Source organism: Schistocerca piceifrons, chromosome 1 (assembly GCF_021461385.2).
Source record: "Schistocerca piceifrons isolate TAMUIC-IGC-003096 chromosome 1, iqSchPice1.1, whole genome shotgun sequence".
Lineage (NCBI taxonomy): Eukaryota > Metazoa > Arthropoda > Insecta > Orthoptera > Acrididae > Schistocerca > Schistocerca piceifrons.
This window is the reverse complement of record NC_060138.1, coordinates 730179019-730206296: the sequence shown is the minus strand read 5'-3', so window position 1 is coordinate 730206296 and position 27278 is coordinate 730179019. Positions and strand designations below refer to the sequence as shown.

Genomic DNA, 27278 nt, shown 5'->3' with positions numbered 1-27278 from the left:
TATGAGGTCAGAAGTTTGTATGGCCGTATCCTTCCTGGAGCAAGGCATAGCAAGAACTCTACTGTAAGTGCCAGACGGTGAAACACAGGGCTTGCGACTAGCCAGCAAATTGAGAGTAGCAGGCTAAGGCACTTCACCCGAATCTCCCGGACAGTCTGCTCATCAAAACACACGGGACATTCTTGGGATGAGGCTGCATGGTCACCACTGCAATTGATGCAGTGGAGAGGAGGAGGTGGGCAATCGGACTCGTGAACACCAAAAGTAACACATCTGGCCGTGATTCGACATGACAGTCACATGTGGTAGTAATGTTGACACTGGTAGCAGCCCATCAGGTTTGGAATTTATAATCGGACCGTGATGACTTCATAGCCTGCTCTGATCTTTGATGGAAGCACTACTCTACCAAAAATAAGAAAAAGAGTGCGAGTAGGCACTAAGGTTGCATCAACCTTCTTCATTACCCGATGGACTGCAGTAATGCCCTGATCAGAGAGGTATGTTTGGATTTCATCCTCAGTCAGACCATCGAGCATCCTAGTGTAAATTACACCACATGAAGAATTCAGCATTTGACAGGCTTTGGCACACAGGATAGCTGTGGAAGAGCGAAGCTGCAAGCAGTTGTTGGGCTTGAAAATCACAATTGGTATCCAAAAGCAAAGTGCCATTACGTAAACAAGAGCAGGATTTCACAGGGCCTGCAACTGCATCAACACCTTTCTGAATATTAAATGGATTAACCGTACGAAAGGACTGACCTCCTTCAGTTCGCGATACCACGAGGAACTGAGGTACACCTGGAAGATTCTTGGAATCTTTAGCCTCATTCCGTTTACGTTTAGAAGACACAAACCAAGATGGTGTTTGGCCCATTGAGAGAAAATCCCCCATAATTGCCAGTATCATCTCCGATGGCACGCTCCTTCCAACTGCCCCCCCCCCCCCCCCCCCCCCCAACTCCTCAGATGCTCGCCCATCTCAGCTTATTGTTCACACCTCATGTCACACCTCCAGAACTCTTGAGTGGGGGGCCAACTGGCAATTTGAGAAGGTAACAGCTCAGGCAATCACCTCACCCTGGATCAGGCCTGTGCCAGGGGGTACATGCAAAACCACCTGACAATCCGGGGCTGGGAATTACATGTTACTCAGTCACCATTACGCATCAGACATGTGGACCGGGTTTCAGGAGCGTACAGAGAGGGGAAGAAAAAACAATGCTGAAGCAGGGGAAGGTCAGTAGATTGGGGTGGGGGTGGGGGTGGGGGTGGGGGTGGGGGTGGGGGTGGGGGTGGGGGTGGGGGGGGAGGGGGAGGGGAGGGAGGAGTGTCAGTGGAAGGACTGTTCTGATGTCAGACTACTGAAACTTCAGTACACATTCCCAAAAGGACAGACTTGCAGCATGGAAATGGAAAACATGCTGGAAAGGCTAGGGTCCCATGTACCCAAGCACAAGCTCACCATAGAGTGATGAGCCCTCTGGGAGTATTGTGATCTGTATATCATATTTCTAGCTCGTTATCCCTTTGTTAGCTGGGCAGTGCTCTTGCATCACATCTTCTGGTTTGAAATGCTTGTGAGGTGAGTGAGTGGGAAATGGACAGTCACTGGGAAAAGTGGAAGAAGGAAGTCAGTCAGAGCGAATGTCTGTTGTCACATGCCAGTGATCAGTGTCTTGACCAATTCACTCTGAGTAACCTGTTGCAACGGGAAGAACTTTGATTATGATTAGATTATTCCACTACTATGAATGGGCACCTGTTTCCTGTTGTCGGGACATGTTGTGTGATCTATTTTGGCGGCATTAGTAGGCCTGTTATTACTGCCCTGCCCAATGTGATTCTTTTGTGAGTTTTGAATTTGTGCTTTCTGGGAAGTTTGCATCAGCCACAGTGTGGTCTATATCACTTATAGAAACTGCTTAAGCCTGCCCACCTCTGTGCAATAACTTCTCGGCTGTTAAAAGTCTCCAGCCCTGATACAGCCTCCACTTTACCACCACGCACTAGAGTCACAGTAATCCAACCATTACCACATGCACTAGCATCAGCATTGGTAAATGTCAAATTCAGTACGCATCCATAAAACACTAAAGGACAATTCAGAATAAATTGAGCACCTACTCCGCTCTTTGTAGTAATAGCTATATTACAAATAGCTTTATACACTGTAGGTGCAAACGCTTTCTCCTCCTATACCGGGTGCACTGACGGGGAGCTGTGAAATCTTCTGTGTTGCCACCCTTGGGTGTTGTAAGGTGAGATTACTTACCTGATTCTTTTGAGTCTGTGTGGGTTTGTGAGCTGTCATATTATTTATAGAAACAGGATTTCAACTTAGAAGCGAAGTTCAAATTGTTATTTAAAAACTACTTAACTATGTTTGTAGCTTGGTTATGTTAACATACTTGTTCTTGGTTCTCGCCAGTGTTTAAGCTGTACTATTCTTAAAATTTTCAATCTGTTAATAGCCATTTGAGGAGTGTTGTTGTAACTTATTCTGGATTTCTTATTCCGGCAGTTATTTGCTAAAATTTATTACTGAACTAATTGACCTGATGGTGGTTCTAGGCATCTTCTTGTCGCGTGGTGCTAATTTTACAAGCACCCTGCTGTTGCCTGATGGGTCAGCTACTGTTTCTGCAGTCTATGCATGTAATTGACCAGGCCTGACAGCACAATGGCAGCTTCATATTACTGGTCAGTATTTGGGACTTGTCACTGCTGTTCTACAGTATGGTGACTGTTGTATAAGTTAATTTTTTCTTCTCTTGTTCACGTGCACCTAATTCCTTTCAGAGTTTGAGTTTTTCTTTTGTCATTTGGCTCGGATCCCTTTTGGTGTGGTGCCCTTTCTGCATTAAGTTTTCCTTACTCAGCCGGGCCTTTTGCTGACCCTTGTATCACTTAAATTTGTTGACTTAAAAAAAAACTGTGTAAAAATTTGATCTGTTATTTTAAACCATTGTGTTAGTTTGCACATTTAAACTTGTTTAAACATTTTACCCATTACTAAATTTGTGCTAGTCATTATTTCATTTGACCTTCAAAACTTTTCAAGTCTCTTAAGGGGCTATGTCAAATTTTGAGTCTGTGATTCAAACCATTGTGTTAGCCTGGTATCGTTTTGCTATCATTGTGTTTTACTATTATTTTTTTAAAAAATGTTTAATAAATGTGAATCACTTTGGAGATAATGAAGTATGTTCTAACTTGGGGCCTAGATCTTCCATAAATTCCCGCTAACCTGGCTCGACGGAGCCCAGCAAGAAAGTTGACAAGTACTATTTTGCACTGAAATCAGTATAAAAGAGCCAAAGCCTGAATATTCAGAACTGATCTACAAAGCATGCATGATCAAATACAGCTTTGTATTTATACTTTTAATACAATTACACTTTTAATGCATTTAAAAGAAAATGAATGTTGATTTTGTGTGAATTCACAGTTATATGATAAATTATTATGAACACATCACATTATAGCCCATAGCACTCAGAAACAGGCATTCGGGGGGGGGGCCAAAAAAACTGGAACCCGAGAACCCATGAACAACAATTTAGATTACTGAGGTCGGTGAGTGTACCAGAGGTAGCTACAATCAATCAACAAACATAACAACAATTCAACACCCTTCATCTTTCTTTATGCGTCTCCACAACCGATTCTTTCCAAAGTAGACTCTCAGAGTGATTTGTAACATTCACTTTCAGAGTGATTTGTAGCATTCTTCCATTCTTCTTTTTATAAACGAATAGTTCAACTGCTCTTAAGTCCTCAGAATTTCCTTAGTCTTTCTGTTTCCTAGATAATTACTCCTTTCACTGCTTTTACAAAGAATATCACATCTGCAAGTGGTGTAAACCAGCAACTTTAAAGTAATAGAAGTATCTCATTTACAATAAAAAATTCTCATTCACACCTTACAATCCCTTCCTGGAAATGCATTTGCAACCCAAAAATTTCCTTTCGCTTTCCTTTTCATGTCATTTATCAAAATATTAATAAATACAATGTACTGAGCATTACTTCAGTTTATTTGCAGTATAAATAATGTAAAAACTGAAAATAAAAATAGTTCCCACACAGGGGCTCAACCCCATGATCCTTTGAGTACTGTTTTGTACTCATTCCACTGCACTAACCTCTTCCTGGAAACTATGCTAACATAAATGTTTCATACGTCGCCCAACCAGGGTTAAAATTGCTATTTTTTCTAAACACCTGGCCACATGGAGCTAGGGCTTCTGTCACTTTCATTTCTGGCGAAGCACTGCATATACCATAAATGTGGACAAAACTGGTAATGATGAATAGGCACAGACCCCTTATTATTGAACATGTTAAATATCTACACTGTAAGAGAGGGAGCACAAACATCAGTATCACAGCCGGCCAACACTGCTCTCCTGATCACCTCCCTTGCCTGACGACTGTTGTGTTTTGTCCATAAAACAACTACTAATTGAGATGCCTTTGGCAATACTACGGCATCTACTCTACCAGAGCCTCCCTTTAAGGCAACCAACAATAGGCAACCTGCAGATCCGTATCTTCATTCAGCACCAAAATCAAATGTCTGACAGGCACAGGCTAATTACCACTGGCTGACAAAGTTCCTGCTACCCTGACCATTTACAGGTTTCATACCATTAAGTCAGCAACATTCGCCCAGTCAAACATTTTAATAGCTATACTGGATAGATTGCTACTCACCATATGGAGAAGGTGCTGAATCTCATACATGCACACAAAAAGACTGTTATACATTAAAGCTTTTGGCAAAATGGCCTTCCTCCAAACTAGAAAAAACACACACACAACTCAATCAAACATCAGCAATGTCTCAGGCCACTGTAGCCAGACTGCGAGTAGCAATTGCACCTGATTGGAGCAGCTATATAGTGTGGGTAAGTAGGAAGGGACGTGGAGGGAAAGGAATAGTAAGGAAGGGTCGAGGTAGGTGTAGCACTGCTTGTGGGAGGATGCAGGGATGTGGTGGAGACAGGGTAGTGCTGCTTTGTGCAGTGTGGAGAGATTATTTATTTATTTATTTATTTATTTTTGGGGGGGGGTAGAAGTGAAACAAGCTGGTGGGTGTACTGGCAGAATGGAAGGCTGTATAGTGCTGGAATGGGAGCAGGGAAGAGGAAGGCAGATGGTGGACGCCAGGGAGTAATGACAGTCAAGACGAGAGGCATTATGGAAACTTAGGCTATTGCGGGGTGAGTTCCCACCCATGCAGTTAATGAAAGTGATGTTGGTAGGAAGGATCCAGATGGAGCAGGCTGCGAAGCAGTCCTTGTGCTAGGCTGCCTGCTCAGAAATTGGGTGGTCCAGCTGTCTCTTGGCCACAGTGTGTCAGGGCCTTTCATGTGGCCAGACACCTGGTTCACTGTTGATCCATCAATGATAGGGGACATATGCTGCTTAAGTAATTGTCAATGTCAATGAAATTCTCCAACAGCCGTGCAACTTAAGATGTTACTTTATTTTGTTTTGAAGGCTACCAGTTTCAGTATTTCACTATGCCATCTTCAGGCCCCATATGGATCTCTCCAAATAAACAAAAATGTCATATACAGTGAACACCCCCCCCCCCCCCTTACACTTTTCAAGGGACTTCAAAAAAAAAATGGTGTAAAATGTGGGGAAAATGTAAAATGAGGGAAATAACATTTTAAGCTGTAAAAGTTAAGTATAGGACACCCCCTTGCACTTTATGTATGATATATGTACGTAACAGGCACCAGAAGACTTGTCGGGGACATAGTTTATTATCTACTGAAGGTTTATTATCTAAAAAACACCGCTGATTTAAATGAAGCCAATAACTGTCTAGGAAGTAGGAATGTTTCACTCAATTTTTGTATGTCATAATTGATGTTTTTGAAAGCCTGCAGCTGCCATTCATTATTAAAATAATGAAATACTGCACTAGTTACATATTTTTTCATGCATAGCATGAAGCGTTTCGAGAATTTTTTCTCGTTGTCAAGTGCAAGTATGTATATTAAGTATTTTGTGTGGTGTTTGAATATATGTTGTTCTGCATCTCTTGCACTGTAGTCGTCTTTTTGAGGTTATCTGGTATTGTGCCTCATCAGTTACATAGAAATGCACACACACACACACACACACACACACACACACACACATGCACAAACTATCACTCACATTGTTTGTTTGTGTAACGTCACAAAAAATGCATAAGTAAATACTGTACTTGACAATGAGAATAAATTCTTGAAACACGTTTTGCTCAGCATGAATAAAATATGTAACTGTCACTGTATTTAAACTAGAAACATAAAACATCTGAGAAACACAAATTGAATGACGGTGTCAACTAGCACTCCCAGTGGCCATACGTTGAAACACGCTAAATATGGTTTGACAAAGGTGTCACAATGATCACAACAATCATGAAACAGCATTTGCGCAGTAGAGACAGTCTGGAAATGGTTGTGATTGGTCATGATATCTTCATTTGAACAAACCTAGTTACTCCCATCAGCCACCATGCCAAGTAGAGCTCGGCAGCGGCGGGAGATATGGCACGAATTGTTCCAACTTTTACATATTTACTGGTTCAGATCCACTGAATAGAGTGTCCTGGTGTTAAGAAACTTAACCACATAATATTTGTAAACACTACTGGATGGTCAACATCAGGCCAGTTACATTCTTTTTCCACAAACATTTTTTCGTAGTGTGTAAATCGCAGGCAAATGTTGACGCAAATTCGGGTGAAAATTGACATTGTGTGCATAGGAAATATGCCGGGACAGATAAAAAATGTCTTAAACAGTGGGAAAATGTTAATTTTGGGAACATAAAAGCAGATTTATACTGTACTGCCTTAAATGGCACTATATGACATTTTCGTTTAATTGGAAAGATGCATATTGTGCTTAAAACTGGCAGCCTTCAAATGAAAATAAAACAACATCATAAGTTACACGGTTGTTGCAGAATTTCGATGACAGACAGCTGATTAGTTGCCACACTCATGCAGAAAGCAGCACAGTAGTCACAGTTTAGTTCACAGATCACATAATTGTTTTCATGATTGTTTTCACAGGTAGCCCTACCTTTGTTAGGATAGATGCTTGTAACCAGACTGGATGAGATAGTGGTGACAGGATGTATGGGACAGGTCTTGTATCTACAAGAATATGAGCCATGTGGCAGGAGTTTGGGAGGAGACATGGAGTACAGATGGACATAGATATTGCCTAGGCTCGGTGTGCGATGGAATACCATTGTAAAAGGGGTGGAAGGATAGTGCGTAGGATATTCCTCATTTCAAAGACGGGGCAGGGGATTCCATCAGCTGTTAGCTTCATACACCTACAAAGCCTGCACCAGCAACACCATTCCAGAAACCCAACAGAATCTCTGGTCTCTCCTCAGATCCTTACGCCCATGTCAGAACCTTTCCCTGTGTCTATCTCTCTCCTCACTCCTACCAATTCCTGCGCTCATACCTTCTACATGCTTCCTAAAGTCCACAAATCCAACCACTTAAGACACCCTATTGTGACCGGCTACAGTGCCTCCCCGACAGAATCGCTATTCTCATGGGACAACACTTTAAGCCTGTTACCCATAGCCTACCTTGCTATGCAAAGGACACCAACCATTTCCTCCACCAATTCCCAACAGTTCCTGTTCCTTTGCTACACGGTGCCCTGCTTGTTACTGTTGATGTCGCCTTCGTCTACACTAACGTCTCCCATTCCTATGGCCTTGACGCTATTGAACACTACCTCTCCCGATGCCCGAACTGACTCCAATCCTACGAAGTCCTTCCTGGTCACCACAAACAGCCGATCACCCTCAATTACTTCTCCTTTAAAGTCATCATCTACAAATAATCCATGGCACAACAATGAGCACCTGCATGGCACCATCCTATACCAACCTATTCATGGACCATTTAGAGGAAACCTTCCCAACCAGCCAGGAACCCACACCTCTCACCTGGTTCAGATTCAATGATGAAACCTTCATGATCTGGACTGAGGGTGACAACACCCTACACACATTGCTCGAGAACCTCAAAATCACCTCCACGATTCACTTCACCTGGTCCTCCTCAATCCAACAAGCCATCTTCCTCAATGTTGACCTCCACTTCAAGGATGATCCCATGAGTACTTTTGTCCATATCAAACCTACCAACCATCAACAATAGCTCCCCTTCAACATGTGCCACCCATTCCATATCCGCATACCCATTATCCAACCACAAGTGAGTACTCCCCTCATGACTCGTTACCACCCAGGACTGATGCAACTGAATCACATTCTCACTTTTACTACCTCTTGTGGCAGGCACAATAACTGCTTCACAGTCTGTGCCATCTGGATCCTTCCTACCAATGGGAGCTTTTTTTAATCGCGCAGGGCAGCCTTCTATTTCACCAACACATCGACCACTTGTTTTTGACCTACTTTACTCCCCCCCCCCCCCCCTCCCCCCTCAAATCACCCTGCTGCACATAGTAGCCCTACCCTGTCCCCACCACATCCCCACATGCTCCAACAAGTAGTACTAAACCTTACCCAACCACTACCCTGCTATCCCTTCCCCTCCCCGCCCCGTGTTTTTTCGTGTGTGTGTGTGTGTGTGTGTGTGTGTGTGTGTGTGTGTGTGTGTGTTCTACTTCGGAGGAAGGCCTTTTGGGCCGAAAACTCGAAATAACAGTCTGTTTGTCGTGCCATCTGCAACTCAATGCCACCTCTATACCTCTATATAGTGAGTAGAAATCTATCAATTTCAATACTGTTGTTATTCCACCCTGGTCTTTCCAGTGTTTGATGTTCGTAAGGCTAGTGATATAGGAGTCATCATTAACAGACATACATACATCTGGCTGCACCACAACAAAAACTCACTTTGTAAACATAAAAAAATCAAAGTACATACAGGCATATTCACTTACTTGTTTGAGATAAGTGGTTCAGACATGTTGTACTCGCACATGCCAGAGCTATATTCGCATGTCTCCCCATAGCTGAATACCAACGGTCGACATATATTTATAAGATATTTCAGCATTCCAGTGTCAGTCTTCCTCAGAATTTTGTAATTCCTGGCTGGATTCGAAAGAATACTCAAATCATAAACATTTCCTTCCTTATCTGTTGTTGTGCATGGATATTCTTCATGCGAAGGGCAGGCCAGTTGCAGTTCCCAAATGAAGAGAAATTTGCACGAATCTGACAACTGTAAATTAAATTAAATATTTCACCAACATAATAACAGAATAATCGGACAATAATTATTTATATAGTTAGCAAATTATGGACAAAATAAAACATGAAAAGGAATAATTGGTTGCTAAAAATGCCATTAGGTGGTTCATTTTTTCCAGACTACAGCAATCTGTTTACAATATTGTTCTCAATTTTCTTTTACTCAAGTGTATGCTTTGTAGATATCACACTAATCCATGCAACACCCCCTCAAGCACTGATAATTGCCTCAAATCATGGGAGAAAGAGAGTCCATGCACTTCTCCAGGCACTTTCAGCTGGACACAGTCATTCAAGATTAGATCACATAGAGCACCCAAACTGATGAGATGTTAACTGATATGTTTCATGCTGAGATGTTGATTGCTATGTTTCACCTGTTGTTTCAAATAGACCTGGACATTTTCTATGGGATTAAGATTAGGTCATTTGGTGGCCCAGTTGAGGGGCAATAGCGCACCTGAGAGTTTGTCAGCCCAGGAATGAATGTTTTCAGTTCTGTTAACACTGCAGTTGTCATGTAGGAAGAGTAGACTGTCCACAGCATAATCATTATGCACTCCGACCATTTGAGATAGAACTCTATGAACTGACAGTAACAATTCCTGCTGGTATTGAAACTGTTTTCATTAATAACATAGGACACCATGTCTGATTCCTGAAAGTTACAATCTTTTTATAACCACTGTTCGTATGTCATGTTACATGTCAGGAAGAGGTAAACCATCATTTACAACTGGTCCTCGAAACTTTGTTAATAGACTTCCTGGGGATAGTTCATCTTGTCTTCATGAATCTTCCAGTTCTGTCCCTCCAGTATCTCTGTGACTCTCTCCCATGGATCAATGGGTCGCACGAGCGATTTGTAAGCAATTTCCTTTGTATACTGATTGCAGTTCCCCAGTATTCTACCAATAACCTGAAGTCTACCACCTGCTTTACACACGACTGAGCCCATATGATCATTCCATTTCATAATATCGTTACAGAGTGTTACAGTCAGGTATTTGTACGAGTTGACTGATTCCAACAGTGACTCACTGATATTATAGTCACAGGATACTATTTTCTTTTGTGTGTGTGCATTTTGTGAAGTGCACAATTTTACATTTCTGAACATTTAAAGATAGTTCCAAATCTTTGCACCACCTTGAAATCTTATCAAGATCTGACTGAATATTTATGCAGCTTCTTTCAGTACTTCATGATAGATAACTGCATCATCTGCAAAAAGCTTGATGTTACTATTGTCTGCAAAATCATTAATACACAACATAAACAGCAAAGGCCCCAACGCACTTCCCTCAGGCACACCCAAAGTTACTTCTACCTCTGATGTTGACACTCCATTCAAGATAACATGCTGTGTCCTTCCTACCAAAAAGTCCTCATACAGTCACAAATTCCACTTGATATACTACACGACTGTACTTTTGACAGTAAGTGTAGGTGTGGCACTGAGTCAAGTGCTTTTCGGAAATCAAGATTGCCTTGATCCAAAGCTTTCAGTACGTCACGTGAGAAAAATGCAAGTTGGTGTCACATGATCGATGTTTTCTGGATCCATTCTGATTGGCACTGAGAAGCTCACTCTGATATCTCATTATGTTTGAGCTCACATTATTTTCTACAATTCTACAACAAATCAATTTCAAAGATACTGGACAATAGTTTTGTGGAGTACTACTACCACCCTTCTTGGAGACGAATGTGACCTGCAGTTTTTTCCAAGAACTGGGCCTGTGAAGGATCTACAATACATTATAGTTAGAAGCAGAGCTAACTCAGCCATTAATTCAGTATAGAATCTTGACAGGGATTTCACCGGGCCCTGGAACTTTGTTCAGTTTTAATGATTTCAGCTGTTTCTCAACATCACTGACACTAATACTTATTTCATTCATCTTTCCAGTGGTATGAGGATTAAATTGGGGCAATTCTCCTGGGTATTCCTTTGTAAAGGAACATTTGAAAACAGAGTTATGTATTTCAGCTTTTGCTTTGCTACCCTCAACTTCAGTTTCTGTCTAATTCACTAGGGATGGGACACCGATGTCACAGTTCTTTCAAGACTACTGTATATCAACAGTAGCCTTGATAGAACTATGACAGGTGCCCGGACAACAGGGAACTGACATGCACTGATACTATGAAATAGTGCACTGATAATGGCTAGGCACTAGCCGAAATCTAGATTTGCCAAATAACACCTGCAAAAAAGGATGACTGATTGCTGCACTCTATCATTTGTAAATCAGAAGACAGCCATGCTGAACGTCCTAGACCACAGAGCCAGTATGAGTTTGGAAAACAAGCACCTTGGCTCTGAGATGAACCATCCAACGACGGTGTTCAACAGGAACAGATATCAGTCTATGATATTAGGTCAATGCTGTTGAGGAAACAGATACATGATGCCGTTCAACGAAGCCAGGAGGATCTACATGTAGTGTGGCTTCCATTCTATGATGCAACAACTAGTAAGGTAGGTGAAGTCCTACATAGGCAAGGAATCAGATCAGTGTTTTGCCCAAACATAAAAATTAAGGATATGTTATTAAAGATACTCTCAGCCTGAAAGAGATAGGGATTTCTAATATTCCTTGCATGTCTGGCAGCAGTTACTTGGGTCAATCTGTAAGACTGTTGCTCATCACTGTGTTGGATGTCAGCATCACCTGAAGTACAGGAATTTGGAAAAAATCAGCGGAGGCCAAAGCCAAGAACAGCCTGTTAAATAAACACAACATCTTGTTTGAACATATGAGAATGCTGGCCTATGCATCGAACTATTGTGACTGTATGACTGGAGAAGCAGTGGAAAGTATATTCTGTGGTAAACACTTCAATAGAGACACTGGTTATGCACTTAGCAATACATGGAAGCACGAACTTGATAAAGGAAGAGCACAGAAGAAAACTACTCCTAGATTACTGCTTGATGGAAGTGATGACACTGCAAGTGGTTCTGGATAGAGTGCAATGTGACAACTCCTTAAATCGGGGTTGCAAAAAAAGTGTCAAGTGATTTGAGGACATGCCCCCCTTATTTTTTACTTTTGGATGCTTTGATAATGTACCAAATTCCATCACAATTAATTAATGTTAACCCATGCAACAGGCTTAAATATCTGCATAAGAATTAAATACTGAAAAAAGTGAGTATTTTTTTCCATTGGCATTAACAATGGAAATCACTCTGTATATGTTTCGCAAATATGCTTAGAAATATTAAAATGGAATAAATTTAAGTATTACTATCAATATACTCAGTTGCCTGAGACTGCAGTCATGTGTGTGCGAGTTGGGTTTGCGTTAATGTGTATGTGTTTGTTTGTCGTCTAATTTTGACAAAGACCGTACTGGCCAAAAACTATACTTGTGACAGTCTTTTTGTTGTGCCTATCAGCGACTCAGCATCTCCGCTATATAGTGAGTAGCAACTTTCCTTTCCACAATATTGTTACATTCCATCCTGGATTTACCATTAATTTATTAAGTATTACTATGTATCGTAGCATACAAATAGTGTGAATGCAGCATAAATCAATACTAGTTCTAGCACAATTTTCTTTTCAGTGTATTGTTTTTACAATTAGGATACTGCCTCTCGCGATCCTGCACACACTGAAATATGAATTCTTTTTGTTTTTAATTGGCCATTAATAGTCCACTGGAATTTTGCATTAACTTCGTACCTCTCTATGCCATATCATTTATTACCTTAAGATTTCATAGTCTATTTGGCAATAAGGTATGTAGTGTTTGAAACCCAAGAAATAAGAAAGTTATTTAAGAAATTTAAATCTATGCTTAACTTTTTCAACATGTGCAAACTCCTGCTGAAATGAACTCATCAATTTCCTTACCTGAAATAACAGAGATTCAAAGCACACACTGTTAGTAAATATTTTGATGCAGTCTGAATAGCCTTATGCAAAAGTGCTAAATCTAAATTTATAAACTTAGCAAAAAGTTTTATAGCTGCAACAGGTAAGATGAGTGTACCTCCTCCTGACCCGTAAAGTTTCTCGCTGCACATTTCTAATCATACGGGTTTTAGTATCATGGTTAACATTGTGATCAAAGGATGTTAACATACAAATCTCTTCATTCAAATACTTTAAGTGCACTGGCAATGTTTTTAGAGCACTCGACGAAACCCCTACAGTTACTTTATTGCACAGTTTTAATCCCTTCAAAAGGTACAAGTCATGTACATTGTGCCGATTGCTGATAAACCCAGAAACCACCATTTTGCATATTCTTTTTCCACAAACAAGTGTTGTTCGGGCCATCCAATTCACTAACACTTTGAAATACCCGAGAATGAAAGAGCAACATATTCAATGAATAAATTCTTTTGACCATTCATCTTGCAAAGCTCCAGGCAGTCTTACAGATTCAACCCCACAGGTGACCACAGAAACATGATGCACAATTCACTGAAATCAAACTAATAATTTTTCCAGGTGGTGTTCTTTCAGTAGTTTTTGGAAGAAGTTGCGTGCTTCGGCAATTTCGACATCGCTGAAAGCCTCATGTAAATCTTCAGTTCTTCTTCATAATGTGCCTCCCCATGTCATTCCATTTCTCCCAAGTTTTTTTTCCAAAAATGTTACATTGGGACTAACTGCCCACATAAATAACTCATTTTCAAACACACTCCATAATAGTAGTTCATGTACGTGATGACGGCAGTAAGATAAAAAACAACAGCTCTCTTCCAACCAACTGTTCCAGCAAAGTAACAGCTCCACTGAAATGACCAGTGCTGGATGCAATGGTCTCACAACAAACTTTCTTGTCCAGTCCCCAAACGTTTCTGGCATTCCAAACTGCCATTTCTGCCTGTTTCTTTCTAAACTCCCCGACATCTTTGAATAGAGCAATGATTAATCGCTATTGCATCAACATTATGCCCTAAGCCCTGTCTGAAACAGCCGCTATTTTTGATTTCGTAAAACATCTTCTTCCATGTTTGTTTTCCTTTTTTAAATTTATCTTATTTTCATCTATGGTTGCATTACTATGAGACATTGAAGCTGAACTCACGGATGGGTCTATAAAAGTACCAACAGTTTCTTCGGGTGAATCAGTAGCAGTTTCCAAAAACATGATCTGTATTACCGTTCACCCTCCATGATTCCTCTTTCATCACTAAAATCCTCATCCTTTTCTCTTTTGTTGCCAACTTCCAGTCAACACCTCCATGATTACCTCTACAGCTGAGTTCCCTCTGATATGATAAAAGGAGCTTATCCTCTACTATTTTTATCATGTTCAAAGCATTAGTATGGGCAACATCAAAATGGTTATTTAGGTTTGTGGAAACTTCCGTTCCCGTTCTTTGTGAGTGTTCGTCTTTATACGTGCACTTTTTTGCAGATTGCGCCACTCTAAATACAATTCTGTAATTTTCTTTGTATAATTAGGTAGAGCTCTTGCAGGAATCCTAGCCTTCTCCCATAATACCACACTTTCACGCGAGATTACATCATCACTTTCACTGACAGTTGATTTCCCTTCCTGTACATTATAAAACAAGACCAACAAAACCTGTCGATTAGATGACAATTTATGTCCACTGAACTATTGCTCAACTTCACTGACTAAATGAATGACCATTTCACTATAATGCTTCTTCAAAAAAACTAAAGGGTGTGTCAGAAGAAATACAAAATTCACAACATAAGATGATGATGATGATGATGATGATGATGATGATGACTGGATTGTTGGGCGCTCAACTGGGCGGTTATCAGCATCCATACAAATTCCCAACCTTTGCTCAATCCAATCTCGCCACTAGCATGAATGATGACGACGTCTGTCACCCAGCCTCTTTTAATGAGGTCTTGGACAAGATGTCCAAAAGTGGGGAAAAAATTTAAAAACTGAAACAATTGGAAATCCGTATAGCGAGGAAAGAAGCCTAAAAGTGACATTCAAATTTCTTGCCTAGTTTCACAGATGATCTGGCAATACTAACATACAATGAGACAATAGCAAGCAAACAGAAAGAAACTCTGAAGGAATGTAGTGAAAGAAGCCTCCAAAAAACTAAGTACACATGCTACTCAAAAATGATCACAAAATATGGACATAATGAGGCAGTTCGATACTTCAAGTAAATGGGTGAAATCCTTGGCAATAAAGGTGGAGAGAAAATGGCACAGAATATTTATATACAAAAACTCGGGAGTTCTTACAGTAAATCAACAAAATGTGCAACAAAAATGTATGTCCATACACACGAAAATCGGACACTATTAACACAGTTATCAAGCCTGAAGCCCTGTACACAGTGAAATGCTAACACTCCACACAAAAGGTGATCTGTAAGATATTCTAAAGGATGAATGCAAAATTGTCAGAAAGATACTTGACCCCAAAAGAACAGATGATGAATACCAACTACACAGAATTTCAACAATGAGACTCGCTCACTAAGTTGCAACATACACACAAGAATACAAAATCATCTCCTGGATCCAGTAGATAAAAAAGAACAATAAGGTTCATTTAAGTCCAACAGATATCTTCAACAAAAGTTCATGTAGCTAACAAGTTAGTAAATGGGAAGTATTGCCAGAGAATGAAGTCACCACAAGACCGAGCACGAAGTAGACTGAAGAAAGAAGAATTCGTACAGGAAACATGAGAGTTGCTTGGAAATATCAACACTGAAGTAGAAAACAGATCCTATCATAGCACAAAAAAGGCAAATATATCCTGGGCATAATTAAGTATGTAAAAGAAGGGAACTAGCTTTTTGACTTATCTGGCAGCTTTGAAGACATTTTAAATCAAAACATCTGACTTATTTGCCCTCTTAATCCAGCCCCATAACCCCCCCCCCCCCAAAAAAAAAAAAAAAAAAAAAAAAAAAAAAAAAAAAAAAAAAATAATTTGACTATTACATGCATGCTTTTCAATCACATGAAATTATATATTGTTTACTATGGTTGGCGAATCTTCTAGATTCTGGGTGCAGGGTCAGGGATTTTAGCCTGTAAATTGTAAGATGCAGGTGTGCCAACACTTGCAGCTACGAGAGTTGGGGAAGTAGGGTTAACTCGCAAAGAAGTGTAAATATGGTAAGATGTTTTAATTTAAATGTTTGTGAAGCTGCCAGATAAATCGAAAAGCTAGTTCCCTTCTTTTACATCCATAACTCTCCCCAGGACATATTCGCCTTTTTAAGTACATTGGTAGGAGCATTTTTCATTCTGGTTTCCAAGTTTTACTCTACCATAATTTTGACACCAGACCGCCACAGCTTGGCAATCGATGCAAATTTTTGTTGACATGGGTGACAACTGATACAGTAACGTTCTTTTTCTCTTTTGAACAATGATGTTTGCATTGTGGTAACATATACAACTTTCATGAAACACAGGATGACCATTATTTATATGTATTTGTTTATTTTCTTACAAAATTTCAACTGGTTGGCAGAAGTTTAAAACATATCAGTGGCACACACAAAAAACCTCACCAAAAAATGCGTTTTTTGCTCGTGAACTCAGAATGAAGACCAATTTTTCAAAGTGAGTTTTCAATGTTATCTCAAGAACACATTTTTTATCTATCTGAATCACTTCAAACTGTTTCCATACATTCAATTCACATTAGAATCAAATTTATATGTTACATTTAGCTCGACTTTAAACCATCGTACCTCGACAACAGATACAGGTTACTGCATAAAAAAATTTGGTTTTGAGTTTATCCATTTATCTACTTTAGTGCAAAGTTCGAACTGATTCGTACAAGTTTAGGTATAGAAGCGGTGCACTTCAAAAATCTCACAGGAAAAAGTTTTTTTGCATATAAAATCCAAAAGGTGCACACTCAAATATGTCATTAGCTGAGCATTAATTTCAGCACAATTAACATCTTTTGCAAAACTAATTAATCGATTTGGACAATTTACCTGGGTGCCAGCTCTGGTTCATTGTTCAAACCTTACTTAATATATTGTCAGGGTTGTCACAAGTTTCCCCAAGTGAAATTCACTGATATTTCCATTTTTTCATTGACAAATTTTGAGATCTCAAGAGTAAGTAAAGACATAAGTTAACAAAAAATGTGACGAATTCTCTGTTTCAAAACGTCCGAGCAAAAATGTTAAAAACAAACAGCAACATCTTTTGTAATGAACTGTTTTCAGATGGAGACAGCAAGCCAAATGGTATATATGATTCATTAAGACCACTGATGTTATTTTATTTCAATAAAGCAAAACACATTTGATGACAAAAATACGCATTTTGTTGGAGTCGCAAGACAGATTTAAAATACCTTCACTGCTTTCAGAAAAAAGTAGGCCTTTTGAATTAAAAGTATAAGGTGTGGAAAGAGTTGCGTATACCAACACTATAGGTGACCGCCAATAAAATGTTGCTTGTTATTGTCGGTTATAACCCACTGTGTTACGTCTATTATTCTACAGGTATTGTGTGATATTTCTTTCAAGAAATACATGAGTACATAGCATACAAACTGCCACAATTTCCTTCTTCTTCTTATCGTCCATACTTTGACATATAAACTACTTTTGAAGTGCTAAAATGTACTAGAATAAAAAAAAAGTCTATAAATTGCTGCACTGTACAATGAACTTGTGGTGAGACAGTCGCAATTCCTGAAATCCAATACCTGTGGCCTCCAGCCTGCCAAGGAGCACCGCAGTTCTGGGTCCATGGATAAACCATGAAAATTCACCGCATTGCGCCACACACAGACAGACCTGGCCTGCGGGCAGATTGCTGAGACTAGATCAAACAGGCAGGGCCCACACATTAGTGGGAAATTATGGGCTTGAGATCAGCAGGCCCAATCCATTTAGAGATACCCACAGAAATGGCCTATAATGGAAGTCCACTGGTGCAGCCAGCTATTCATGTATCACAGACACCATGTTGATGAAGTGAGACCACGATGATTACCCACGCAACAGATAACTTGCACAAATACTCTGAGAATCAATACTAACAATTTGTTGTTAAAATCCATTGTTTGCACACACACACACACACACACACACACACACACACACACACACATAATAGAGGGAAACATTCCACCTGGGAAAAATATATCTAAAAACAAAGATGATGTGACTTACAAAACGAAAGCGCTGGCAGGTCGATAGACACACAAACAAACACAAACATACACACAAAATTCAAGCTTTCGCAACCAACGGTTGCTTCATCAGGAAAGAGGGAAGGAGAGGGAAAGACGAAACGATGTGGGTTTTAAGGGAGAGGGTAAAGAGTCATTCCAATCCCGGGAGCGGAAAGACTTACCTTATGGGGAAAAAAGGACAGGTATACACTCGCACACACACTCATATCGAACCGCATATACACAGACACAAGCAGACATTTGTAAAAGCAAAGAGTTTCGGCAGAGATGTCAGTCGAGGCAGAAGTACAGAGGCAAAGATGTTGTTGAAAGACAGGTAAGGTATGAGCGACGGCAACTGGAAATTAGAGGAGGTTAAGGCCTGGCAGATAACGAGAAGAGAGGATATACTGAAGGGCAAGTTCCCATCTCCGGTGTTCTGACAGGTTGGTGTTAGTGGGAAGTATCCAGGTAACCCAGATGGTGTAACACTGTGCCAAGATGTACTGGCCGTGCACCAAGGCATGTTTAGCCACAGGGTGATCCTCATTACCAACAAACACTGTCTGCCTGTGTCCATTCATGGGAATGGACACTTTGTTGCTGGTCATTCCCACATAGAGAGCTTCACAGTGTAAGCAGGTCAGTTGGTAAATCACGTGGGTGCTTTCACACGTGGCTCTGCCTTTGATCGTGTACACCTTCCGGGTTACAGGACTGGAGTAGGTGGTGGTGGGAGGGTGCATGGGACAGGTTTTACACTGGGGGGCGGTTACAAGGGTAGGAGCCAGAGGGTAGGGAAGGTGGTTTGGGGATTTCATAGGAATGAACCAAGAGGTTACGAAGGTTAGGTGGACGGCAAAAAGACACTCTTGGTGGAGTGGGGAAGATTTCATGAAGGATGGATCTCATTTCAGGGCAGGATTTGTTGAAGTCGTATCCCTGCTGGAGAGCCACATTCAGAGTCTGATCCAGTCCCGGAAAGTATCCCGTCCATAGTGGGGCACTTTTGGGGTTCTTCTGTGGGAGGTCTGGGTTTGAGGGGATGAGGAAGTGGCTCTGGTTATTTGCTTCTGTACCAGGTCGGGAGGGTAGTTGCGGGATGCGAAAGCTGTTTTCAGATTGTTGGTGTAATGGTTCAGGGATTCCGGACTGGAGCAGATTCGTTTGCCACAAAGACCTAGGCTGTAGGGAAGGGACCATTTGATGTGGAAAGGGTGGCAAGCTGTCATGATGGGGAGGTACTGTTGCTTGTTGGTGGGTTTGATGTGGACGGACGTGTGAAGCTGGCCTATTCATGGGTCGCTTAGAGGAAGCCTTCTTCGTTACCCAGGCCTGCCAACCCAAAGTTTGGTACAGATTTATTGATGACATCTTCATGATCTGGACTCACAGTGAAGAAGAACTCCAGAATTTCCTCTCCAACCTCAACTCCTTTGGTTCCATCAGATTCACCTGGTCCTACTCCAAATCCCATGCCACTTTCCTTGACGTTGACGTTGACCTCCATCTGTCCAATAGCCAGCAGGGATACGACTTCCTCAAATCCTGCCCTGAAATGAGATCCATCCTTCATGAAAACCTCCCCACTCCACCAAGAGTGTCTTTCCGCCGTCCACCTAACCTTCGTAACCTCTTAGTTCATCCCTATGAAATCCCCAAACCACCTTCCCTACCCTCTGGCTCCCACCCTTGTAACCGCCCCCCCCCCCCCCAGTGTAAAACCTGTCCCATGCACCCTCCCACCACCACCTACTCCAGTCCTGTAACCCGGAAAGTGTACACGATCAAAGGCAGAGCCACGTGTGAAAGCACCCACGTGATTTACCAACTGACCTGCCTACACTGTGAAGCTTTCTATGTGGGAATGAACCAGCAACAAACTGTCCACAAGCATGAATGGACACAGGCAGACAGTGTTTGTTGGTAATGAGGATCACCCTGTGGCTAAACATGCCTTGGTGCACAGCCAGCACATCTTGGCACAGTGCTACACCGTCCGGGTTATCTGGATACTTCCCACTAACACCAACCTGTCCGAACTCCGGAGATGGGAACTTGCCCTTCACTATATCCTCTCTTCTTGTTATCCGCCAGGCCTCAACCTCCGCTAATTTCAAGTTGCCGCCGCTCATACCTCACCTGTCTTTCAACAACATCTTTGCCTCTGTACTTCTGCCTCGACTGACATCTCTGCCAAAACTCTTTCCCCTTACAAATGTCTGCTTGTGCCTGTGTATGTGTGGTTCGATATGGGTGTGTGTGCGAGTGTATACCCATCCTTTTTTCCCCATAAGGTAAGTCTTTCCGCTCCCGGGATTGGAATTACCCTCTCCCTTAAAACCCACATCCTTTCGTCTTTCCCTCTCCTTCCCTCTTTCCTGATGAAGCAACCGTTGGTTGCGAAAGCTTGAATTTTGTGTGTATGTTTGTGTGTCTATCGACCTGCCAGCGCTTTCGTTTCGTAAGTCACATCACTGACGAACCGATTTCACAGACCGAACATGTGTAGAGGGACTAGTGTAATTGTTTAATACAAACCATACAAAAATGCACGGAAGTATGTTTTTTAACACAAACCTACGTTTTTTTAAATGGAACCACGTTAGTTTTGTTAGCACATCTGAACCTATAAACAAATACGTAATCAGTGTCACTTGTTGCATTGTAAAAATATTAATTACATACGGAGATACTGTAACCTAAAGTTGATGCTTGAGTACCACTCCTCCGCTGTTCGATCGTGTGTATTGGAGAGCACCGAATTACGTAGGGATCCAAAGGGAACGGTGATGGACCTTAGGTACAGAAGAGACTGGAACAGCACATTATGTCCACATGCTAACACCTTTTTATTGGTCTTTTTCACTGACACACATGTACATTACCATGAGGGGTGATGTACATGTACACACATGGTTTCGGTTTTCAATTACAGAGTGGAATAGAGTGTGTCCCGACATGTCAGGCCAATAGATGTTCAATGTGGTGGCCATCATTTGCTGCACACAATTGCTATCTCTGGCATAATGAATGTCGTACACGCCGCAGTACATCTGGTGTAATGTTGCCGCAGGCTGCCACAATACGTTGTTTCATATCCTCTGGGGTTGTAGGCACATCACGGTACACATTCTTCTTTAACGTACCCCACAGAAAGAAGTCCAGAGGTGTAAGGTCAGGAGAACGGGCTGGCCAATTTATGCGTCCTCCACATCCTATGAAACAAGTCTTACAGGTGCTGTTATGTGCGGGTGGGTGTGTGTGTGTGTGTGTGTGTGTGTGTGTGTGTGTGTGTGTGTGTGTGTACTTGTCCCTTTTTCCCCCCAAGGTAAGACTTTCCGCTCCCAGGATCGGAATGACTCCTTACACTCTCCCTTAAAACCCACATCCTTTCGTCTTTCCCTCTCCTTCCCCCTTTCCAGATGAAGCAACCGTGGGTTGCGAAAACCTGAAATTTGTGTGTGTGTTTGTGTTTGTTATTGTTTCTATCAACATACCAACGCTTTCGTTTGGTAAGTTACAGAATCTTTGTTTTTAGATATTATTTTCCCACGTGGAATGTTTCCCTCTATATATACACTCCTGGAAATTGAAATAAGAACACCGTGAATTCATTGTCCCAGGAAGGGGAAACTTTATTGACACATTCCTGGAGTCAGATACATCACATGATCACACTGACAGAACCACAGGCACATAGACACAGGCAACAAAGCATGCACAATGTCGGCACTAGTACAGTGTATATCCACCTTTCGCAGCAATGCAGGCTGCTATTCTCCCATGGAGACGATCGTAGAGATGCTGGATGTAGTCCTGTGGAACGGCTTGCCATGCCATTTCCACCTGGCGCCTCAGTTGGACCAGCGTTCGTGCTGGACGTGCAGACCGCGTGAGACGACGCTTCATCCAGTCCCAAACATGCTCAATGGGGGACAGATCCGGAGATCTTGCTGGCCAGGCTAGTTGACTTACACCTTCTAGAGCACGTTGGGTGGCACGGGATACATGCGGACGTGCATTGTCCTGTTGGAACAGCAAGTTCCCTTGCCGGTCTAGGAATGGTAGAACGATGGGTTCGATGACGGTTTGCATGTACCGTGCACTATTCAGTGTCCCCTCGACGATCACCAGTGGTGTACGGCCAGTGTAGGAGATCGCGCCCCACACCATGATGCCGGGTGTTGGCCCTGTGTGCCTCGGTCGTATGCAGTCCTGATTGTGGCGCTCACCTGCACGGCGCCAAACATGCATACGACCATCATTGGCACCAAGTCAGAAGCGACTCTCATCGCTGAAGACGACACGTCTCCATTCGTCCCTCCATTCACACCTGTCGCGACACCACTGGAGGCGGGCTGCACGATGTTGGGGCGTGAGCGGAAGACGGCCTAACGGTGTGCGGGACCGTAGCCCAGGTTCATGGAGACGGTTGCGAATGGTCCTCGCCGATACCCCAGGAGCAACAGTGTCCCTAATTTGCTGGGAAGTGGCGGTGCGGTCCCCTACGGCACTGCGTAGGATCCTACGGTCTTGGCGTGCATCCGTGCGTCGCTGCGGTCCGGTCCCAGGTCGACGGGCACGTGCACCTTCCGCCGACCACTGGCGACAACATCGATGTACTGTGGAGACCTCACGCCCCACGTGTTGAGCAATTCGGCGGTACGTCCACCCGGCCTCCCGCATGCCCACTATACGCCCTCACTCAAAGTCCGTCAACTGCACATACGGTTCACGTCCACGCTGTCGCGGCATGCTACCAGTGTTAAAGACTGCGATGGAGCTCCGTATGCCACGGCAAACTGGCTGACACTTACGGCGGCGGTGCACAAATGCTGCGCAGCTAGCGCCATTCGACGGCCAACACCGCGGTTCCTGGTGTGTCCGCTGTGCCGTGCGTGTGATCATTGCTTGTACAGCCCTCTCGCAGTGTCCGGAGCAAGTATGGTGGGTCTGACACACCGGTGTCAATGTGTTCTTTTTTCCATTTCTAGGAGTGTATATTCTCACAGCAGAGTGCATGCAGAATAACATGGCCGATAGATGCACAGTCAACAGGGCAAGTGTGGGACAATGGTAGTGATGGGGGTTGAGGGCAGGCAGGCAGTGCGGTGTAGGGGAAATGACAAGTGATGGAGAGGAAGTGCCATTCTAAACTGAATCCACTTCGATTAGAATATAATTAGAAGTCTGATGAAAATGCAACAGAAGTGCCAATTTATTTTCACCTGACTTGTTAAGCATTTGTTACTTTCAGAGAAGCATCATGTGTGGCAAATTCTGAGTAAAACCTACATTTCTCTTGTTGCCATGTTAAATTTGTTGCTTCTATCTAAACACAGTGGTGCTTACACAATTTCGTCTCATTAACATTTTGTACAGGCAAGAGAATAAGTTTAAGTGAAGAACTGAGGAAAAAATAAGGTCAACAGCTTTTGAAAAAGCACATCCTCTGTACAAAAATAAATGTGTAGTGTCTTCTCTTTTGTCGTTCCAAAACCCACAGCATTTCTTGTTTCACCAGTTATCGATGGCCCTTAAAAATTACAATCGCTCACTGAAAAAGTCTGTAGTAAATGGACTAACATAGCAGATAATGGAAGTTTCACATAATAACCATATGGCAAAATATCTCCTCTTGTATGCTATCTCGTTTCGATGTCTCAAAGTGTTTATCAAGTTTGAGGAATGTTGCAGGTGTTTCATTCCAGCTTTATCACTAGTACATGCAACCATAAATAAGTGCACTACACGAGACCATTTTTCTCGAGATTAGTGACAAATAGAGATGTCCACCGAACTCAAAAGAAAATTCAATATGTTAGCTAAATTTCACACTCAGTACCATATTACATAATATGTGCCAATCACAAAAATCAAGGCGGCCCCTAGTTTCCATTGCATTTTTTTCCGAATTCAGTGCAGTGTCTTACTTAGATACAAATATCACAATAACTATGACAATTAACAAAATGATGAGCAAGTCATCATGAAGCTGACATATAAAGATATAAGTAACGCAAAAATGGAATCCTTACCAAATAGTTTCTGTACAATCATTTGAGGATGGCTGCAGAGCGAGCACCTAGATACTGTCATCATAGCGCATTGGCAACCAGCCAAAAGCAGGCAAACAATGTCGGCTTCCTCTTCAGAACAAATGAATGAACTCACCCAGCACTTTAAACGTAAATTAATCACTACACATCAGTCACCAAACCCTGCACAGATCTTACATTCATTTTCAGAAGCTAAGATTTAAATCCCAAAATTCAGTAAATACATTGTCTAATAAACCTTGTGCAATGCGTAGATGGAATATTGCACCAAATAAAGAACTATTGACGAAATCAATAACAATCACTTACAAAATGTAATGTACAGTGAGCTGTAATACAATATAAACAACCGTGGTAAATCTATTACCAATGGGTTAGACAGACACACATGTTCTGCATCTCTATTACTTCAAATGAAGATAACAACTTCAAGAGACGTTGCTGCAACAGTCGTAAAACATGTCTGCAATGAAACAAGCAAACTTTATAGAGTTGTTGCAATATTATAGACCCTATTGATCACACACCATATTTATATACCTATGGGAGAGAATTAATTATAAAATGAGGATGCACTGTTAAAGAGTTGTCAAAGAGAAGCACTAATGGGATTGCAGCAGAATAGTGCCATATGTTGCAGAAAACAATGTCATCATTCAAAAATTGTGACAATGGACAGAGGTGACATCAAGAATTACTACATATTAATGCAGCACATAGTACCATTTATTCTCTCTCAGGAATTTATTATTAGTCTCTTTTCTTGCAACATTGTCTAATCTTCTTCTAGACTAAAGAAATATACCAAAAATATTATATATTATTGCAGTACATGGTACCATTTATGATCTCTCAGAAATTTCTGCAAACTTCTCCCATCTTCTGCTAGACCGAAGACATCTATCTGTCAGTTTGTTGCGACCCAATCACTCGAATATGCAATCAAAAGTGTGGACTATCTTTGTATCTATGTAATGAACTAACTAGCAGCATCTTTGGTTATGGTTAATGACTTGATTGTAGTTATCTAGTTTTCTCTGGAGGTTCTGTTCCTTCACTTTCAGCGACTGTTATATTAATAAAGTGACTTACATCACCTTTATTCAATTGTGGATCACAGTGCCCACAAGTTCATGCTTTCTATCACCAATTTTTTGTGAAACACAAAAACATTCCTCCAAAAAATGGTCTTGAAGGATTTTCACTTCAGTATATGTCAATATGACTGGTTTGTACACAATGCAGATGGCGTGCTGAAAAGTAATGCCTGCAAATTTTTTTTGTGAAATCTCTCATAGCTTTTTAAATAAACCAAACATTACTGACATTCTACATCTTTTTTCTTCACACCTACATATTTTCAGCCATCTGCCACAAGAGGGCTCTGAATTGTAGTGTGTAACATGGTGGTGTGTAACGTAACTATGTTGCTGCATGAGAAACAGCAGGCTGTAATTGAACTTCAGATTTGAAGAGTTTGTCCACATATGGAGCACACGCTCCTTCAGCATGATAAATCCAGATCATACACGAAAGCTGCAACAATCCGACATCTTGAGTTCACTGTCATCAATTATCCTTCATAAAATCCCGACTTTGGCAAATCCAATTTTCCTCTGTCTCCAAAACTTAAAGAACACCTTTGAGGATTTCATTTTGACAGTGCTGAAGTGGTGTAAGCTGAAGTGAGGTTGTGGTTCTGTCAACAAAGTAAAATGTTCTACAGTGACAGTATCAACAAACTGGCCTCTCATTGGGAGAAATGAGTTCACCACAGAGTGGTTATGTTGAGAAAAAAATATGTAGGCATGAAGAATGAAAACGTTAATGTTAATAATGTGTGATTCGTTTAAAAAGCTTTAAGAGTTTTTATATTAAAAATTCTGATGCTTTACTTATCAGCATGCCCTCGTAGTTTCAGAACGGCCAGGTAACGTGTGGTAGCTAATGGGCTAAATGAGATAGTTCAACTCCAATGTTTCACTGCTAGACCAGTTTCAATTTTAAAGGAGCAAAGATTTATTACACCAAGCTGCCTTGAAAGGAAAACACCAGCAGCATAATGAGTACACTGTTCTACAGAAGTGACTAGCTCGACCGCCTTGAAACCAATTTATTTGTCCTGGCTTTGGGATTACGTGATTTTTGCCACTATGGTTGGCTCAAAATCAGAGCATTCATACAGTAAAACCTCACTAATCTGTCCCCTGCATGACTACGATCATGGTTGGAATGCAAAAAAGCTCATATTATCACAGGAACACTTTCATTAACATCACAATACAGTACAGTACAACTTTAATTTTAATATGGAAATATTGTCTGATATATTGTTCTGTGTTAAAACAGAAACACAACGAAAAGAAAACATCGACACAGCGGAAAATCTTACACAATAGTGTAATGTATAGTACTGCCTGCACTGTACAATACATCTGTATTGAGCAGTAAGATATTGTTAATGTGAGTGAAAGTTTAACAGATGTACATATCTTATTACAGTACTGGAATGACACACAAACGACTCATTTCGTGCAACAAGATTTCTTGTAGGGAACATTTTGTAGTTTAAGCCGGACTCAAGAATGTTGTACACTTTAGCAGGGATCTGATTAAGCTCTTTAGGTGAGTTTTCAAATTTCGGAAGAATTCATCACTGGCAGCTGTTTCATCAGCAGAGAGAATCCCATCGGAAATAATTACATTTTGGATCCAATGCCATTTTTTTCACTACTGCAGCCAGCATTCATTTGCAGTAAGCCTTTCATTTTCATTGTGCCTTCCCTTTTATGATTGGTCCACACAACAGAGT

At 41.4% G+C, this 27278-nt stretch overlaps 1 protein-coding gene across 2 annotated transcripts in view; it reads right to left on the bottom strand.

The window, feature by feature from the left end:
- LOC124711315 (cation-independent mannose-6-phosphate receptor) overlaps positions 1–27278 on the bottom strand; it is a 640574-nt gene that overhangs the window by 486383 nt on the left and 126913 nt on the right. For both annotated transcript variants that reach the window (XM_047241343.1, XM_047241335.1), the window contains exon 11: positions 8957–9240. In XM_047241343.1, the coding sequence (XP_047097299.1) occupies positions 8957–9240 (284 nt within the window). The remainder of the gene's footprint in view (positions 1–8956; positions 9241–27278) is intronic.